The 19,561-nt window shown below is 47.0% G+C and overlaps 1 protein-coding gene across 8 annotated transcripts in view; it reads right to left on the bottom strand.

The window, feature by feature from the left end:
* SASH1 (SAM and SH3 domain containing 1) overlaps positions 1-19,561 on the bottom strand; it is a 151,130-nt gene that overhangs the window by 3,365 nt on the left and 128,204 nt on the right. For 6 of the 8 annotated variants that reach the window (XM_077143425.1, XM_077143427.1, XM_077143431.1 and 3 more), the window contains 7 exons: positions 18,539-18,674; positions 17,762-17,931; positions 17,122-17,331; positions 15,928-16,078; positions 9,646-9,759; positions 1,662-2,713; positions 816-947 (listed from right to left, as the gene is read on the bottom strand). In XM_077143425.1, coding sequence (XP_076999540.1) covers positions 816-947; positions 1,662-2,713; positions 9,646-9,759; positions 15,928-16,078; positions 17,122-17,331; positions 17,762-17,931; positions 18,539-18,674 — 1,965 coding nt within the window. Of the gene's footprint in view, positions 1-26; positions 580-815; positions 948-1,661; positions 2,714-9,645; positions 9,760-15,927; positions 16,079-17,121; positions 17,332-17,761; positions 17,932-18,538; positions 18,675-19,561 lie in introns of those variants that run through there. The other 2 variants (XM_077143426.1, XM_077143429.1) reach the window with 2 other exon arrangements.

Genomic DNA, 19,561 nt, shown 5'->3' with positions numbered 1-19,561 from the left:
GTTAGAAGGACGACAGGTGCTGCCAGGAAGCTGACACTGCTGGGGCAAATGGGGGGGGGGGGTGACCACATGAGCTTCATCTTCAAGGAAGCACTGTGCTTACAGAATGTGCATGAATTACAGCAAACCCAATTAAGTGCTTCAACTTCCAGACTGTAAGCATTTATGTCTCACTGCCATGAGATCGTCAAGAAAAAATCCCTACAGGATTAGAGGGGCAGATGTGAGGAAAGGAAGACACCTCTGGGGGACTGTAAAATAGATTTTCCACTGTTTTAGTCTACATTGACGACCTAAAAAACTAAATATTGTAATTAATGTAATTATAAAGAATTTAATATGCAATAATGTCAGGTTTAAGTAAGAAGTGAGAAACGGACATTTATACTATCTTGTTGGAAACATAAAGTGCCACACTTCTCAAGGAAGACAATTTGCTAAAAAGAGTGAAAATCCTTGAGATTTTGCAATGTTCAGCAAAACCTCTTGAAGGAAACTAACTCCTTAGAAACTAACCTTTGAAGTTTGCAAAGATTTGTTAACAAGAACGCTCTCCACTGCACTGTTTACTACAGGACACTGAAATATGAAGGGCAACAGTTGTCCTAACAGAAAGATTCACAGCACATCATGGTGGCAAGCACAGGGAAAGGGCCAGCCATGTGGGATGTAGGGGGATGCCCGTTATTTTTCTTTCAAGACTATTTTTCAAAGATCGAGGCTAAGCCTGTTGCCCCAGCCCCACCCAGCCACTCCGTGGCCACCCTGCAGCAGCTCCTGTGAGCTGCGCCTAAGGACTCCAGTCTGGAGCTCACCGCCATACGGTGCTGCTTCCGCAGCAGCTTCATGCGGATCTGGTCCATGTGGGCGGCCACGTCCCTCTCGGGCTGCTCCAGGTCTTCCGCGAACCTCTGGACAAGGGCTGCAGGGATGCCGCAGCGGCCATGCTGCGGGCAGAGCAGAGATGCGGTGTGAGAGGTGCGAGCACCGGGGTCAACACACACAGACAGCCTGCACAGAAACTCCAGCGGACCCCACTGGACAGCCGTTTCCTTTACTGGCAGAGTGGACACCGAGGGGCTGCTCCACCCCTCATCTGACAAGTCCCACTGAGCTCAAAGGACATGTGTGAAGCACGGCCACGTCGCCCTGTGCTTCCAGGGCAAACATGCCCACCTCACTCCACTGGACATCTGCCAGACGTTCCTGCAGAGTGTGCTCAACACTGCTGGGACAGCGACAAACCTGTACCCAGAGACGTCCCACAGTGACCACACCCGCTGCCCCTGTGGAATCCCGGGCAACTACTACAGCTCAAGAGTTTTCTGTGTGCCCACCCCTGTTTTACTTGCTCCTAATACAACTTATGGGGGTTGTGATGCAATTTCTCATCAGTTACATGTGGGCAAACGAGGTGGGGAGATATTCGTGTCTGAAAACACATCGAGACACAGAAACAATAACTCAGGGCTCCACTAAACGTGGGAACCAGTTCCAGCACCTGTCACCCTCCCTGCAAAGAATGGCTGCCCAATACCCACAGCAAGCATGCGAGTGCCGAACCCCAGAACAGGAGTGCGCAGGCTGTGCCTGCGAGGACTCTGGGCCGAGGGGCAGGCACTGAGATCTCGCTGGCAAGGCAGGGACAGGAGCCTTGGTACCTTATCAGAATAGGGCTCCTCGGTGAGGTCGATGCCCTCAGTCTGCAACTTGCTTTCTGCTAGCATTTCCAGATCAACTCCTCGAGGGCAAGAGACCTTCCTGGCCAAGGCCGGGCCCAGCTTCCGGCCGTGCTCCTGCAAGCTGACGCCGGGTGGGAGCTCTGAGAGCCAGGGGGGTGGCCTGGTGCTTGGGGAGGAAGGCCGAGAGGTGGGTGCCGCAGGGCAGGCCCTCGGGCTAGAGGGGCTGCTCTTCTTGAGTGGCAGGCGTGGCACACTGGGGCTTGGGGGACCCCCGCCAGGGCCGCTGGGGGCAGGGAAGAACCCAGTAGTGAGGCGCTCCCGGTTCTTCTTGGCAGGAACGGGTGGTGGCTGCGTTCTCACCTCCGGGACCCTCTGCTCAGCATCTGTTCCTTCTTTGGTGCCTGGGGGGTGATTTGGTCCTTCAAAATTATGCCCTTTCCTGGGACCTCCCGGAGGTGTCCTTGTCTGGGTATGCTGACCTCTGGAAGGGGAGGCCTCAGAGCTTTTGGGCAAACACTGAAGCGACAAGCCATGTGCAGGGACTGAGCTCAAACCATCTGGTTTCTTAGTCATAATTTTCTGAGGGTCCAAAAACCTCTTGCTTTGGGTCCGCAGCAATGCCATGTCTGCAGCAGAATGTTGACCCGGGGGATGTAGCCTCCCTGGGGCCGGGGCCACCTCTTGGGGAACTCCCAAGGCATCCTGAAGGCAGGGCTCTACAGGCTGCCCTTGGAGGTCACCCAGGGAGTGGGAGCGGGCCCCGGGCTGCACTGGGGGGCTGTCCAGTGCCTCGCAGCTCCAGCATATGGATGTGGGAAGGCTTCTTCGGTTTTCACTCAAGCTACTTGGCCCCTGCTGGCCATGACTCGGGGCGGGCTGTGGGGGGAGAGGCCGGCTGTCCCTGTCCCCCTGCTTCCCTGCATCTGGTGGCATCAGGGGCAGTGCTGGGAACAGCTGGTTCCTGCGCAGAGTCTGGGAGCTGGGTGCTGGCAGGGTCTTGGCAGGAAGGGGCCCCGACTTCCGAGCTCTGCCTGTGAGACAGGAAGACAGACCACACTTTAAGGGACAGGTGACTGGATGGACACCAGGCACGAGGTGCAATGGTGTCACTGGGTCTCCCTATCCCGGGTCCCGCAGTTAGTTTTTGGACAACTCTCAGTCTTGTCCTGGGGCTCTCAGAGGCTGGAGCCAAGGGGGGGACGTGGAAAGAAGCTGCAGGAGGCAGGGTCTTAGCCAGAGCTGGGACACAGTGGTGCTCAGCTCCGGAGCTTCCATCGCGGCTCCCTCCAGCTGTTCCCCTGGTGCTTGTTCACAACTGAATAAATGTATCTTGGAGCTAAACAGCCAACCTGCGTTCAATGAGTGAGTTGCCAGATACAATTTATAACTTGTGTAATGGACTGGCAATGGCCATCACAGATGGAGAAACAACACTGTGGCTCTAGGCCTGGAGAAGAGGGTGCAAGTCCTAGACCCGCCTCAGGTACAGAAGGGAAAGAGGAGCATCCAGCTCTGCTCACTGGAAAGCTACTCTCTTGTAAACAGAGGTTTTCTGCCTAATCTACTCTTTTACTAAATATTCTACATTACATATTTTAATTAGAATTTTGACATTTCCCCATTAAGACATCTTACCCTTTCAACAATTAAGCAGTAAGAAGCTGTGGTGGTTGAGAATCAAGGTCAGAATCAGGTGGCTGAGAAAGGACAAAGTCTGTGCTGTGAGGGAAAAGGAGCAGAAGGGGCCCTGGCACTGAGCCACCACATTGCTGTCCCTAACTTCACTTTAGTTTCAAATTAGTAATGTTAAGTGTATCACATAAACTATAATTCTAGACACCAAGATTTAGGGTTCAATCTTGGGAAACTTATCTCATAGGAAACTTATTCCTACAGAGGACAGGCTAAGCCTACTTAAAATTAGGCCTAAGCGTCACCCCCAGAGAACTTCTTTTGTTGCTCAGATGTGGCCTCTCTCTCAGCCAACACGACAAGCAAACTCACCACCCTCCCCCTGTCTATGTGGGACATGACTCCCAGGGGTGTGGACCTTCCTGGCAACATGTGACAGAAATCCTAGAATGAGCTTAGACTCAGCATCAAGGGATTGAGAGAATCTTCTTGAACAAAAGGGGGAAGAGAGAAATGAGACAAAATTGAGTGTCAGTGGCTGAGAGATTTCAAACAGAGTCAAGAGGTTACCCTGGAGGTTATTCTTACGCATTTTATAGATATCCCTTTTTAGTTTAAGGTGTATTAGAGAGGCTGGAGGGAAGTGCCGGAAACTGTAGAGCTCTGTTCCAGTAGCCATGTTTCTTGAACATGGATATATAATGATACAGCTTTCTCAATGTGACTGTGATTGTGAAAACCTTGTGTCTGATGCTCCTTTATTCCACGATATTGACAGATGAGTAAAACATATGGATTAAAAATAAATAAATAATAAGGGGAACAAATGTTAAAATAAACTGAGTAGACTGAAATACTAGTGAACAACAAAACGAAGTAAGTGGTACAGGAAAAAAATAGGGGAACAAAGGTTAGAATCTATTAAGTAGAGAGAAATACTAATGGTCAATGAGAGGGAGGGGTAAGGGGTATGATACGTGTGATTCTTTTTTTCTTTTTATTTCTTTTTCTGGAGTGATGCAAATGTTCTAAAAAATGATCACGGTGATGAATATATTACTATGTGATGATATTGTGAGCCACTGATCGCATACCATACATAGAATGTTTGTATGGTAAAAATGTTCATGTTTGTATGTTGTTTTGATCACACAAAATAAATTAAAAAAAATAATTAGTGGCTTCCTCAATGATCTTTTTAATTAGTGATTCCTTGCTTCTAAATAAGACCCAAATCACCACACAAGGTCTGATGACTTTGGCATCTGCCCCTTTATGTATGGTACAGGGAGGGCCTGAGCTCAGGCTCCCCCCCATGCCCCCCCGCCCTCGCTCCCACGGCCCACCTACCCTGCCCACAGCATGCCCCAACCATCCCACACCAACTCAGAGGCCACGCTGGGCTCGACCAGGTGTGGTTTTTGCATTGGTGGCCATCCCTAGCCCAGTGTTACTGCCGGATAACACGGCCCCACTTTCATGAACAGAAAAATCATCAGATAATGGGAAAGGGAGATACCTCTACAGGACCATTTTCACATTAAACCACAAGGTAAAAAATCAGTATGAACAGAAAATTCTTAAAACCCCTATAGCACAAGCTTGAGAAATATGGTTTTCCTTCCTCCTCACTCCAATATACACTCCATCTTCACAGTCAGCTTATCTCGGAAAGAGCCCTGAATGGAGGTGAAAACTACAGCCTCCAGCTTCTTGAACTTCGTTCATGCCAGCTGCTCCCAGACTCGTTGGGGCACTGAAAGTCCTGCCAGTGTTACCTTTAAGACCCATATCAACAGGAAAGGGTGGCTGACAGAAGGGAAGCCCTCACGGTCCACCTAACTGCCTGGAACTGAGGATGTGCTGTGAGCTGAGGGTTCTGCAGCCCATCTGGACCCAGTTTCCATTTCACAAGTTCCAGCCTGTTGAGGCACTGGGAATGGCAGGGCTCGCGCCATTCAGCAGTGGGACGAGGCACCCTAGGTGCCAGGGACAGAGACCTCACCTCAGGGCTATGAGCGCTGTGTTGGGCACATGGGCACACATCACCTTGAGGCTGGAGCCCCAAGTCCCAGCTTGCGTGCCACAAAGGCGCCCTAGCTTTTCCTTTCTTTTTCCTTTTATTTTTAACCATGAATCAGTGTAAGAAATACATTTTACACTCATTGCCGAGTATACACAGGCACAGAGACAGACAGACCGAGACATATACACAATGCAAACACAAGCAAGCAACAGCACTTAGCCTTAGAGCTTGGAATACACTCTGATATTTACTATTCTATTTACAAAACTGCTGCTCAGGAACCACTAAGCTGATTCCACAACCCGCCAATGGATTGCAATGTGCAGTTTAAAACAATTTGATTTAGTAGGGGTTCAGGAAATACCTGAATACGTGGGCCACCAGAGGGAACTGCAATGCCAGCACTTTCCACCCAGGTCTTCCCATGTTGGGGAGAGACCTGGGTCTTGGGGCGGTGTGAGCCTTTACAATTGTTTCTCATCGGGTTGGTCACTGTGGAAACCACAGAGCTCTACGGTGCCCATTAGTCCACCTGAGACCCGGAAGGGGTGCCCTCTTCCATCACTCTGGCTCACACTAGCTGCAGCTGCTTAGCCTCTGAGCTCAGGCACTGATGATACTGCTACCCAGGTGCCTGACGGAATGCTGGCCTCATGGTTCAGTAGTTCTCAAGACCCAAATGTGGGTTTCACTGAGTGAAAAAGGACACAAGAGGTACACAATTTAGGTTTTATAGCTGCAGGGAAATTTACTGACCCAGCACGCAGGAAGCAAGTCTGACAATAGGCTATAGTGATGAAGCGGTAAAAAGGAGTTATCACTGAGCTGACAACAGAACAGAATCACTCTTCTAGAGAAAATTTCACTCTTGGCATTTAATTTTCAATGTAATTCAGAAGCTTCATTTATGAAATGGATCAAAGCTGAGGGGAAGGTGGCTGTGACCCCAACCTCTTGGCTATGACCCCGACCTTCATGGCACCCAAGCACCCAGACTCCACGGCCACAGGTAAGGGTGGTTCACAGGCAAACTAGGGTTTGAGGCAGTGGGCTCTGAAGCAACAGTTATGGGCTATGCAAGAAACACTGGCTCCTTCAGGCACAATTGTAGGAACTGCTACATTAAAAAAAAATACCTTCCTAAGAAGCGCTACAACACAGTCATGGAGCTTAGTTTAATACTTGAAAAAATAAAGCTTTGAGAAGCCGCAAAGCAGAAAAGAGGAAAAGTACAAAAAAGGGTAAAATCTATCCTGCAAACATCTTACTTTTAAAGTGCTTTTAGTTGGCACTGTGGGTTTCTGATGATTTCAAACCTTGCTGCATAATTTTGCTGCTTTTCAAAGTGAGATGTGTGGCTGATCCTAAAACCTAAGTGCCTTTTGAATCCACATCTATGGCGGACAAATGGTAAGAAAACCACTCACTCAAGATGGAATTCATCGAGCTGGGGTGCTGGGATACACTCCGAGGTGCTGTTCCTCCATAGGTCTTTGAACAACCAGTGAAAACTGGCAGAACCACCCTCAAACTGTTGAAAAAGTTAAAGGACAGCCTTAACGAGCAGGTGCTGAATCAAGGAAACGCAGTAAGAAATGGTAGGCAGAGTTTGGAGCCCTTGCTGGCTCCTCTCCCACTCCTTCCCCAGTGCTGCGTGGAGCCAGCCTATGCCCATCACAGTTTCCAGTTCATTCCACAGGGAAATAAGTCTAAGCTGCCTGTATGTCAGTCTCCTGGGTGGCAGTCTGAAAGAACGAACCAGAAAATCTCAGGCTCAGCCTCCCAGAATGTGCCCTGTAGGCAGAAAGGCTGCTTGCAAACAGTTAAAGCAGTCTAAGTCAGAACAGCCTGGGACAAATAATGACCTGCTTTAAGGTACGCGGAGGGGATAACACCTATTTCACATGGAGCGGGGGGCGTTCACCTTTCTGTACAAGGGGAACTCCTGAGGCCACGAGCAGGCACAGGTACAGGACAAGAAGCAGAGGCAGTGCGTGGTCACTCGCAGACCAGCAGAAGCAGAGCCAACTGGCAAAGACGGTGAAAGATGTTTTTTGCTTGTTTGTTTTTATTAGCTCCAGACCCTCATGAAATCTTTGTATATCACTAGCTGGATACACTCATAAGGAAAATACAATATAGGGACTAAATTCTAGAGTTAACACTTAAATATATTAAAATATACAGTTTGCATGAAAAGATTACAAGACAAAGAAATATGAAATAATGGCCCATCTAAAGCAACAAGATAAAAATTAAGAAACCATCAAAAAGGACCAATCTTTTGACATTCCAGACCTTAAAAGAGATCCTCTATTTGCTCAACAAAATGAAGGAGAACAGAGAAAAAACTAAAGAATATGAGATAAACAATGAATGAACAATGTGAGAATCTCAATATAGAGAGAGAAACTTTAAAAAGAACTCAAACAGAAATAATAGATTTAAAGACCACAATAAATGAAATGAAAAATTCCCTAGAGGGTTTCAAAAGCAGATTATAGTTACAAGAATCAGCGAACTCAAAGACACGACAACTAAAATGATTTAGGCTGAGGAGCAGAAAGAAAAAAGAACACAAAAAGAAAACAGAGGCTAGGACACCTGTGGGACACCATCCAGAGTACCGATAAATGCATAATGTGAGTCCCAGCAGGAGAAGAAAGACAAAGGGGCAGAAGGAATATTTAAAAAAATAATGTTATAAAACTTTCCAACCTTAGCAGAAGACACGAATATGCACACTCAAGAAGCCTAATGAGGGGGTGCAAGAGTAGTTCAGCAGTAGAACTCTCGCCTGCCATGCAGGAGTTCAGGTTCAATCCCTGGTCCATGTACTTCTCCAAAAAAACAAACAAACAAGTAAAACAAACAAAAAGCCAAACAAAAAAATTCAACAAATAGTGCGGCAATAACGGGATACTCATATGGAAAATAATGCAATGTGACCCCGCGATACAGTATACAAAGAAAAGAAAAAAAGCCCAATAAACCCCAGTTAAAAAAGAAAGAAATCAAGCCAGAGACCTAAACTCACAACTACAGGATTTAGAAAAAGAGGAGCAAGTTCAACTCAAAGTGATCAGAAGGGAAGAAATAACAATGTTAGAGGAGAAATAAATGAAATAAAGAATTTAAAAAATAGAATCAATAAAACCAAAAGCTGGTCCTGTGAACAGATCCAACAGAATGAAAACGGAGTTTATCACCTGCAGTGGGCCTGGAGCTCCAATGGGGGCAAACCCTCACTTCCCAAGACTCGCCAGCAGCTGAGCCTGGCTGGGCCTGGCCCAGCACGGGAGGCTCCACATTCTGAGCCCACAGCTCACAGGAGAAGGAAAGAAACACCACAGTACATCTCGGTAGTTCTACTGCATTGAGCTGGTCTGAATTTTTGAGATTTTAAGCAAAAAAACTATTTTAAGATTTAATCATATACCTTTATTTATGCAGAAAGCAAGCTACTCCCCAAAGGAAGCAATTAATATTTGGATAAAATTGGTCTTTCCACTTTATTTCAATATATCTTTAGATATTTTCATACTGTAATCTTTGATATACTGCTGCCAGAATTTGCCTTTTCATCAAAGAAATCACCCTGCAGCTGCACCTGCCAGGCTAACAAGTGAGCCTGCTTCATGCAGAGGCTGGCTGTGGAAGGCTGCTGCTGCTCAGCTCACTGTTTATCAGAAGAGTGGGGAGGGGGCTGCTGCTGCTAAGGGAGGAAGACCTTTACAACCCGGCTGTGAATTATTCCCTTCAAACCCTTCTGCTGAAATGAGAGCCACACAGATGACACACAAACTCTGGACACTTGCTCCTCAAAATAAATAAGCAAACAAATTGGCAAAGAAACCTATGATATGCGTTGCTTCGCTCTTTGTTTAAAAATAGATCAGCATATTGTAATCTAAATTGTGGTTTTTGAATGTAATTGTGACAAATACAAAGTAAATTCCTTCTTGCTTCAAGTCCAACTGAGCCCAGATTCAATGAGCTGGTCCGCACTGGTGCTGGAGCACAGAGTTGAGAACGCACATCGTGTTAGAGAAATGTAAGGCATAAAATGCTGCCTTCTAGGAGCCAGCGGCTACTGGGTGGGTAGAAAAGGTCAAGGCCTCGGGGATCTTATCCTTTCTGAGGGTTAGTGTCCTCACTGATAGAAATGCACTGCAGGGTTCTGCAACAATCAGTAATTGCATATTTACACAGTATGCCCAATTCATACTTGGTACTTAATCACTGCAGCATCCCTGGCTGCAAAGGCCCATGCTGGGGAGAAAGTCATGAGCAAAGGGGCATTACCACTGTCCGGGGGCTCGCTGCCTTCGTAGCACCCCGAGTCTCGTGGTGAGCATCGGTTCAGGCCCTGGCTGTCCATGAGCAGCTTCTCCTGGGATCCCGACTGGTCGCTGTTACCTGGAGAAGGAGAACAGACCGCACACGTCATCAGGAGGCAGGGAGCAGGCTTCCCAGTCAGCCAAGTCCTGATGCCTTTTAAAGGCCTGGACTTTTTGAACAGAACATATAGCTTTAAAGCAAAGAAGATAAAAATGAATTAATGAAGTATGGAACGGTTTTTGTTTCCCCAAATAAAGTACCACGTGGAAATTAATTTGGAGAGGAGTGTAGAGTTGGGGAGTCAGTGTCTTTGAAGTTTTCCAAACAGAGGGTACCTCTGTCTTCAAGGCAGAACTTCTAGAAGATGGTGGGATAAGGCGAGGCAAAACCCACTCTTCCATCAAAAACACATAAGGGACAGGTAAAACATGTCCAAAACAGTGGTCCTGGGGCTCAGGAGATGAGGGAAGGACACTGCAACATACAGGAGAAAGTGTGATGAGGGGCTAAGCTCGGCCACAGCTGCAGAGGACTGGGAGGGGCAGGGAGCACCCTCATCCCTGGGAAAAGAAGGGGATGCAATACAGTTCTGATGCAACTGCTGGCTGGTGGAGCTGACCCTGTGGGTCCTGTGGCCTGGAGGCCTGTGCACTGTTGATCCCAACGACAGAGAAGTTGCAAAAGAGAAGCTGTACTGAGCACCTCAACCCCACAGCCGCTCCTGGACGTGTATAGAGCACTGCACTCTGGAAGGGCAGGGTACCATGCTCCTTGAGCAGCAGGGTCCATGCTCCAGGATGGAACACATGTCAGCCACAAAAGAAGTCTCAATAAATTTAATAAATTTAAAAAGACTGAGATTATACAAAGCATTTTCTGTGATAATAATGGAATGAAGCTGGAAATTAATGACAGATGAAGAATAGAAAAACAATCCATGGGTCAAAGAACGAGAACTTAGTAAATATCTTAAGACAAATGAAACCTATCAAAACTTAGGGAATGCGGGGCAGGCATGTCATGTCAGAGACCCAGGTTCAATTCCTGCTGCCTGCCCAGGCAAAAAAAACACAAAAAACGTTCAGGATGCAGCTAAAGAAGTGCTGAGAGGGAACTTTATAGCCCCATACAACTAAAAGGGATAAAAGAGCTAACATCAAAGAACTAACTACACACCTGGAGGGACTAGAAAAAAAAAGCAGCAAACTAATCCCAAAGCAAGCAGAAGGAAAGACATAACAAAGATTAGAGTAGAAATAAATGAAATTGAAGACAAGAAAACAGTTAGACTCAACAAACCAAAAGTAGGATCTTGAAAAATAATAGAATTGGGAAACCCTTAGCTAGACTGACAGACTTAAAAAAAAGAGACGTGGCAAATAAATAAAATAATAAACAAGAGGGGGACATTACTATACCCCACAGATGTAAGAAAGATAATAAGAGGATACTATGAAAACTGTATGCCAACAAATCTGACAACTTAGACTAAATATACAAATTGCCAGAAACACACGAATAATCTGTGTTGTTTATAGAAGAAAGAGATGACCTCATCAAGCCAATCAGAAGCAGAGAGATTCAATCAGTCATTGAAGACCTCCCAAGAAAGAACAGCTCAGGACCAGATGGTTTCACAGGTGAATTCTACCAATTATTCCAGGAAAAACTAATACCAATTCTGCTCAAACTCTTCCAAAAATTGAAGAGAAGGAAGCACTAATTCACAAAATGAAGCCAATATCACACTAATATCCAAGCCTGATAAAGATACAACAAGAAAAGAAAATTACAGACCAATCTCTCTAATGAATATACATGCAAAAACTCTCAACAAAATACTTCCAAATCAAATCCAATAGCACATTAAAGAATCATACACCTGTATCAAATGGGTTTTATTTCTGATATGCAAGTCTGGCTCTACACAAGAAAACGAACCACTGTAATACACCACATTAACAAATCAAAACACACATGATCATATCGATTGATTCAGAAAACCATTTGACAAAATCCAGCATCCTTACTTAATAAAAATAGTTTAAATGACAAGAATAGAAGGAATTTTTCTCAACATGACAGAGTGCATATATGAAAATCCACAGCTAACATTCTAGTCAATGGTGAGAGATGATGTGCTTTCCCCTAAGATGGGAAACATAAGGATGCTGTCACTGTCATTGCTCCTACAGAACATTCTGCTAGAAGTCCCAGGTACAGCAATTAGGTAAAAGAAACAAAAGGCATTCAAATAGGAAATGAAGAAGTAAAACTTTCACTATTTGCAGATGATATGATCCTATATCTAGAAAGTCCCAAAAAAATCACTGACAAAGCTACCAGAGCTAATAAATAAGTTCAGCCAAGTGGCAGCTACAAGATCAACATGTAAAGACTGGCAGTGTCTCTATACACTAGTTATGAGCACTGGCAGAAGGAAATCAAGGAAAAAAATTCCATTTATAATAGCAACTAAAAGAATTAATTATCTAGGAATAAATTTAACCATGGATGTAAAGGAACTGGGCTCGGAAAATTGCAGAACGTTGCTAAAAGAAATAAAAAAAACCAGGCCTAAATAAATAGAAGGACATTCCTGTTTCACAGATTGGGAGAGTACAATGTAAATTCTATCCAAAATGATTTACACATTCATCAAATTCCCAATGAAAATTCCAATGGTTTACTTTGAATTAATGGAAAAGCCAATTATCAAATTTATCTGAAAGGGTAAGGTCCTGAATGGCCAAAAACATCTTGAAAAAGAAGTACAGAGTTGGGACTCATACTGCCTGACTTGAAACCACAGTACAAAAAGTTACAGTGCTCCAATAGCATGATACTGGTATTAAAACAGACATATTGATCAATGAAACCAAACTGAGAGTTCAGAAAGGGATCAACACGTTTACAGCCAAATGCTTTTCAACAAGACAGCAGAATCTACTCAACTATAACAACAACCTCTGGGAAAACTAGATATCCATAACCAAAAAAATGAATGATAATCCCTATCTCACATCTTATACAGAAAGCAATGCAAAATGGATCAAAGATCTAAATATAAAAGCCAGGACCATAAAACCCCTAGGGAAAAAAAAAAAGCATCTTAAAGATCTTGTGGTAGATGGAGGTTTCTCAGACTTGATATCAAAAGCACAAACAACAAGAAAAAACAGAAAAATGGGACTTCTTCAAAACTGAATACTTTGCACATCAAAGGACATTATCAAAAACGTGAAAAAGCAGCCTTTCAATGGGAGAGAATATTTAGAAACCACATATCCAATAAGGGTTTAGTATCTAGAATATATAGAAAGAAATCCTACAACTCAACAACAAAATGTCAAACAATCCAATTAAAAAATGGGCAAAAGACTTGAATAGACATTTTTCCAAAGAAGAAATACAAATAGCTAAAAAGAACATGAAAAAACACTCAATATCACCATCAGGGAAATGCAAATCACAACCACAATGAGGTATCATTTCAAAACTACTAGAATGGCCATTGTTAAACAAAACAAAACAGAAAACTGTTGGAGAAGATGCAGAGAAACAGGAACACTCACTTCTGGTGAGAACGTAAAATGTTGCAGCTGCTTCAGAGGGAGTTTGGCAGTTCCTCAGAAAGCTAAATACAGAACTGCCATATGATCTGGCAATCTTGGTGCACACTAGGATATACTCAGAAGAACTGAAAGCAGGACATGAACTGACATTTGCACACCGATGCTCATAGAGGCATTATTTACAATCGCCAAAAGATGGAAACAACCCAAGTGCCCATCGACAACAGATGAATGGATAAACAAAATGTGGTGTATATATATATATATATATAATAGGTGAACTCATAGACTTAAAATCTAGAATATAATTTACTGGGAAACAGAACGTGGGTAGAGAATGGGGGGCAGATACTTAATGTGTGTAGATTTTTAAGTAGGTTGAATTTAACTGTCAGGTTTTGGATAGAGGTGACGGTAGAACAATGTGGTGGGTGTAATTAACAACACTGAATTATGTGGGTGATTGTGGCTGAAAGTAAAGATTTAGAGTAGAGACATCACTAGAAGTAAGGCTAGAGGATAAAGCAGGGGGCTGAAAAGCACAGTGAATCTTTCATGGACACTGACTGTGATTAACAGTACGAATAGAAAAATTTTCTTTCATGAACTACAACAAATGTGTCATTATTACAAGGAGTTATAAAAGGCACCTCCTGCAAACCATGGACTACACCTAACAGTAATGCTCTAGTTTTCTTTCACCAACAGTAACAAATGTACCCCACCAATGCTAAGGGTCAATAATGGGGTGGGGGTCAGATATAGGAAATGGGATGTGACTGTTTTTCTTTTCCCTTGAGAAATAAAAATGGTCTAAAATTGAGTGTGGTGAGGAAAGCACAACCATGTGATGATACTGTGAACCACTGACTGCACACTCTGGATGGACTGTATGATAGGTGGATGTATCTCAAGTACTGAGAAAAAAGGGAAAGATTTATTGGACAGGAGGTGTCAGCCCCAGGAGGAGTGCCACAGGTGCATCTGTGTCATCAACGAGAAGCAGAGTTTACAGATGCCCCTTTCATAAGGCCAGATTAGGACATTATGTTTTTCCGACATTTGTAAGTGTTGTGTTTCAAGTTACTTATTTTACTAGATTTCCAAATTTGGGAACTAACGCAAAAGTGTCAAATGAAACATCAATGTTTTTTTGCAGGAAGACACATTCTACATTCTCTCTGCAAGGGAAAGGATGACAAGAGGCAGATCCAGCAGCAAATCTTTAGACTGGCTGTGGGGAATGTTTCAGAGTGTTTCCTTTCTTTTGCATCAGGCAAACGTCTCCTTTTATCTTGGGTCCCTGAGTACAAAGGGTAAGAGAGTGAGGGCCCAGGAAGCCTCTCCCTTGGGTTCTGAGGCTTGGAGGCTGTCCAGGGGGTGGATGTCCTCATCCCAAGAGGCTTTTCACAGGGAAATGCCATGGGAGTCCCATGGCCTTTACTGTGCACCACTGCCTGCGCCACAAAAAGGGTTCTGGGGTCACAAAGGGAGCACACAGCGCTAGGCTCTGGGGAAGTGTTTGGTCACATACAACCTGAAGCAAGGAAACCTTTTCCACACAAAACAGCCAGTTGTGCGATGAATGGCTCTAATTGGTTTTGCTTTCTCTGATTTCTTCCCGACATCTCCACAAAGAACAATGAAATCAATAACGCAGAAATTTGATACCTTTCTCCAGTCAAAAGAATCCTTACATTTGAACCCAAATTATGAATTGATATTATTCAAATGGCAAGAGAAAGGGGAACATGTGAGAATGCTGTCCTCCTTTTCTGTAAGGTTCTGTGGACTTGGGGTGGCCTCAGTATCAGCCTAGCCTGTTACCTAGGGAAATGACAGCTTCGAGCAATCAGTTACAACCCCAGAGGAGGAACCGTGTCCTCTGTCCATGGGAAGGACAGGTCAGTGTACTGCTGTGGCCAAAAGAGCCTCTGAAGTGCTGAGCACCAGGAATAAAACGGAAAAAGCTCCCCTGCTGTTGAGTGAGAGCTTTGGGAACCCCAGCCTCAGCCACACAGCAGGACACCTGAAGTTACCATGGCGGCACGGGTGGGGGAAGGGTGGGGAGTCCCACGACTCACCCCAAAACCAGAGTTCAATAAAAAGACTAAACACTGGAGTCAGCGTCTCCCAACAAGAGCTGAACAGCTCCTATAAGCAGGGACCCAGTTACCAAGTTCTTTCAAACCACAAGTCAGTTTTCCAAAGTAAGCTGCCCCCCACATGGGGAGAAAGAGAGGTGGGGCGCATGGAGCTGACACCCTTCTTCATATTCACAGGCACCCTTGCAAGGATATAGAGGACATGGGCCACTAGGGAGACTCTCCAGCTAGGTGCATGGAGGGCTGGGCATGGGATGGACAGAGACCCCTGCCCAGTGCACACAAACACCGAGCATGGCCCAGCAAGGCAGGGCAGGCCAAGGACATGGCGGCTTCACCAGAGCAGAGCCATCACCCCAACTCTCTGCCACGCATATGCAATCACAGAAGCATTCTGCATAGGCTCACTTCACCAGATGCAACTGGCCTCAGGGTCCCTAAGATGGAGCCTCCCCCTCTCCTAGAAACCTGCCAGCAGAGGCATCAGCAGCAGTTCTCTTGTCTCCCAAGCCAAGGAGTCTGTGCGCTACTTCTCCTGGGCTCTGCGGCGTCTTGCTGGGACTTACTGTCATATTCCTGCAGCAGCTCCACCGCCGTCAAGAGGATAGTCCTGTGCTCTGGGTCCCGGATATTCAGCTCATCCAGGTCCTCCTCCTCCAGGAGCTTGAACGTGTCCACATCCTCATAGCCATTCAGCAGGAATGTGGGCACATGCTCCTGGGAGGGAAATAAGATGGTGAGCAGGTGGACAGACTGACACAGACCGACAGCCAGCCTTGACCCCAGTTCCACAGCTCTACAAATGTGAAAGCATCTCCTGTAGTGTGGCCCACTCTCCCACTCTGAGGCCTCACAGGCAGGTGGGTTATGCTGTGATTGGCACTACTGGCTTGCAAAGTAACTGTGCCCTCGGTACCAGCTATTACTTTAATGTAACACACCACAAGGACTACAGAACTACTGAAATTCAATTTAGAAAGCCTGTGAATTCCCAACAGCAAGGACTAATCAGGATCTGCAACCAGAGACCCTCTTCACTAACTGTTGGGAGCAAGCTCATGGCCCTTGAAGGCAAATGCTAGGTCCTACCTAGCAGTGGGTGGGGGGCTGCTCACAATCGTGCCTGCAGTGGGGGAGTGCTCACAGTCCTTTCTGGAATTGGGGGGGGGGGTTCACAGTCCTGCCTGAAGTTGGGGGGGGGTTTCATAGTCTTGCCTGGAGTAGGGAGGGCACTCACAGTCCTGCCTGGGGTGAGGAGGGCATTCACAGTCCTGCCTGGAGTAGGGAGGGCACTCATAGTCCTGCCTGGGGTGAGGAGGGCACTCACAGTCTTGCCTGGAGTGGAGGAGGAGCACTCACAGTCCTGCCTGGAGTAGGGAGGTTGCTCACAGTCCTGCCTGGAGTGGGGAGGGCACTCACAGTCCTGCCTGGAGTGGGGGAGGGCACTCACAGTCCTGCCTGGAGTGGAGGGAGGGCACTCACAGTCCTGCCTGGAGTGGGGAGGGCACTCACAGTCCTGCCTGGAGTGGAGGAGGGGGCACTCACAGTCCTGCCTGGAGTGGGGAGGGCACTCACAGTCCTGCCTGGAGTGACCAGACACTTGTAGGTCCTGAAGCTGGCCTTTAGGCCACCAGTAAGCTGTGACCCCACATTTGTGACCCGCAGCAGAGACCAGGGATAGCACCATAAGCATTTCTCAAAAACGCTGGGTGCATTTCGGGTAGGGAAGTGCGCAGGTGGCAAGGCAGGATGGGACTGACTCTCAAGTTGATCCGCTCGAGCAGATCCTCCACCGACTTGGGCTGGGGCGGCCTGCCCTTTCCCCTCCTGCGGGTGGGGCGCCTGGGCCGCTCGTCCTCCTGGCCAAGCTCGTCCACGTAGATGAACTTGAAGGTGCCGACCTTGTTGCTCAGCAGGCCCATCCACGTGCCCATGGGCGGCTTGCTGATGATATCGATGACGTCGCCTTTCTGGGCAGGGGAGAAAAGCCTCTGCATCAGGTGCACATTCAAGCACAACCAATCAGACGTACACACAGGAAGGGTGGGGCTCCACATCACTTTTCTGAGGTGCCCACATGGGCGTCACCTGGGTCTTGGAGGTGCTGGGCCTGTGCAGGCTCTTAGGCCACCGGGGGTGGGGCTGTCAAATACCACTGGCAACCTCTAAGAGCCCTTCTTAGTGTGCACCTTGTGACACAACCTGAGTCACATAAATGTCACCAGTCCTGCAGAGAAGGTGGGGCACGGGGACTTCAGGGGGAAGGCCAGGTTGGAGGACAGGGCTGTGAGGGATCGGCACGAGTGACCTGGCCCTGCAGAGGAGACCCAGACAGTGCCCATGGGCAGCGCCCAGCACGCAGCAGCACTCAGTGTGGCCATCTGAGGCTGGAAGACCCACCTTGAGCTTGAGTGAGTCTGTGTCGTAGGGGCTGGGCGTGAAGTCCGTGTGCACCCGGGCACGCCCGCAGAAGGGGCCCCGGTAGGGGGGCTCCTCGTCGTCGCCATCCTCTGACTTGACACTTTCCCTGTTGCTGGTGGAGGAATCAGTGGTGCTCACAGTCTGACCACCTGCAAGGAGAAGTGGGCAGAACCGCGTAAACACAAGCTCCCACGAGCAACTTGGAAGGGTCACAAAGGTAGCACGGGGAGAAAGCAGAGGCCCCAAGGGGAGGTCAGCGTCAGTGCTAGAGCATGGGCTGGGGCCCTGGGGAGCGAGTTCTCCGCTTGGTTCTCACTGAGTGTGGCACTCACAGCACGCGTCCTCAGGCCTGCGGAGGCAGATATGGAGACCCTGCCCTTCCCATTTGAGGCATGAGCAAATGACCCAGCACTCAAGGGGGAACTCTCCCTCAGCCACTTCCCCAAACCATGCGGCTGACACTGGCAGAGTGGCTGGACACATCTGTATGAGTGGCACTCAGCCACCTTGGCCTGCGTGTCTCCCCTTGGCCCGGCCCCTCCATGCCTCTTTCAGTTCCTTCTCTCCCCTTTCCAGACCCTCCTTCCAACATGTCTCCTATCTTTCCTGACCCAAGCCCTGTGCCTGTCCTTGCGCCATTCCCTCCAGGTGTACTCCTCTAAGGATGGGGACCTGAGCTCCTTTCTGGCTCAGCTGAGCCGATGCTCATTCAAGTCTGACCCTGACGCCACTGTCCACTTGACAGAATAAACTTACTCATTGAGCTCTGCCCACTCAGGGAGCTCCGCAGGCTCTCCACAGAGCCCCCGGCCTTGAGCTTGGGCTTGTCCATGTGGGCAACATCAGGCTGGGACGAGGGAGGGGAGCCAGGCATTCCATTGAGGCTGGAGTCCTGAAATGGGTGTCCATGAAATGGAGTGTCAGCAGTGGACAGGTGCCCTCTACAGTACTCAGCAATTCAGTCCTCAACTAAATCAATCACATTGATCCACATTTCCACATTTGATTCCACATCTAATATTCACCTCTTTTTCAACCTACACCCAATCTTAATTTTAAAGTTGTAGCCCACGTAACTTTTGCATAAAGCACTCAAAATTATTTCTCAAGCTAAACTATATGTTCCTTAAAAAAATGTACCTACCTCTTAGTAAAAGCTCAGAGACTCAGCATACTCAACAGGGCTGGGCTCAAATGTGGATCTAGCACAGCCCACTACTGGGCAGTGTGGGAATTACCACCAGAGTAACTAGACTATGCAGGAGAGAAACATTTATACTAAAATCCAGCATATTACTCGTTTAAAAAAAAAAAAAGCTAGAGCCTTATGGTTTTATTTACATAAATTATTGAAATTAGCTAAAAGAAATACCAACTTAGGACCCAGAAATATGGCAACACTGTTTTTCAGCTGGTCATAGGATTCCGTATGTCACTCTGTGGTTTGCGCTTCAACACAACCACCTGCACACGAGTGCCGCTGACGGCAGCCTGCCCTGACAGGAGCACCGTGCCATCTACGCACGCTCAAGGAAAAAGCCAAGCCTGTGCCTTACACCTGCAGAGAGCAAACCCTCAAAGCGACTAGTGCTGCCACTGGCAGGAAGTCACCGAGACCACGGAGAGTGAATTCCTGAGTAACTCTCATCCCACCTTACTGAAGCGGAAATTAGGCAACTTTCCCAAGTTAAGTCTTTTTAAATATTTCTGAAATAGCAAACATATTTTGAAAGGCAGCATCCTCAGATGCTTTTAAAATCAATTTATTCAGCATATATT

The sequence above is a fragment of the Tamandua tetradactyla genome, chromosome 25 (assembly GCF_023851605.1).
Source record: "Tamandua tetradactyla isolate mTamTet1 chromosome 25, mTamTet1.pri, whole genome shotgun sequence".
NCBI classification, from domain to species: Eukaryota; Metazoa; Chordata; class Mammalia; order Pilosa; family Myrmecophagidae; genus Tamandua; species Tamandua tetradactyla.
This window is presented reverse-complemented; position numbering and strand designations above follow the sequence as displayed.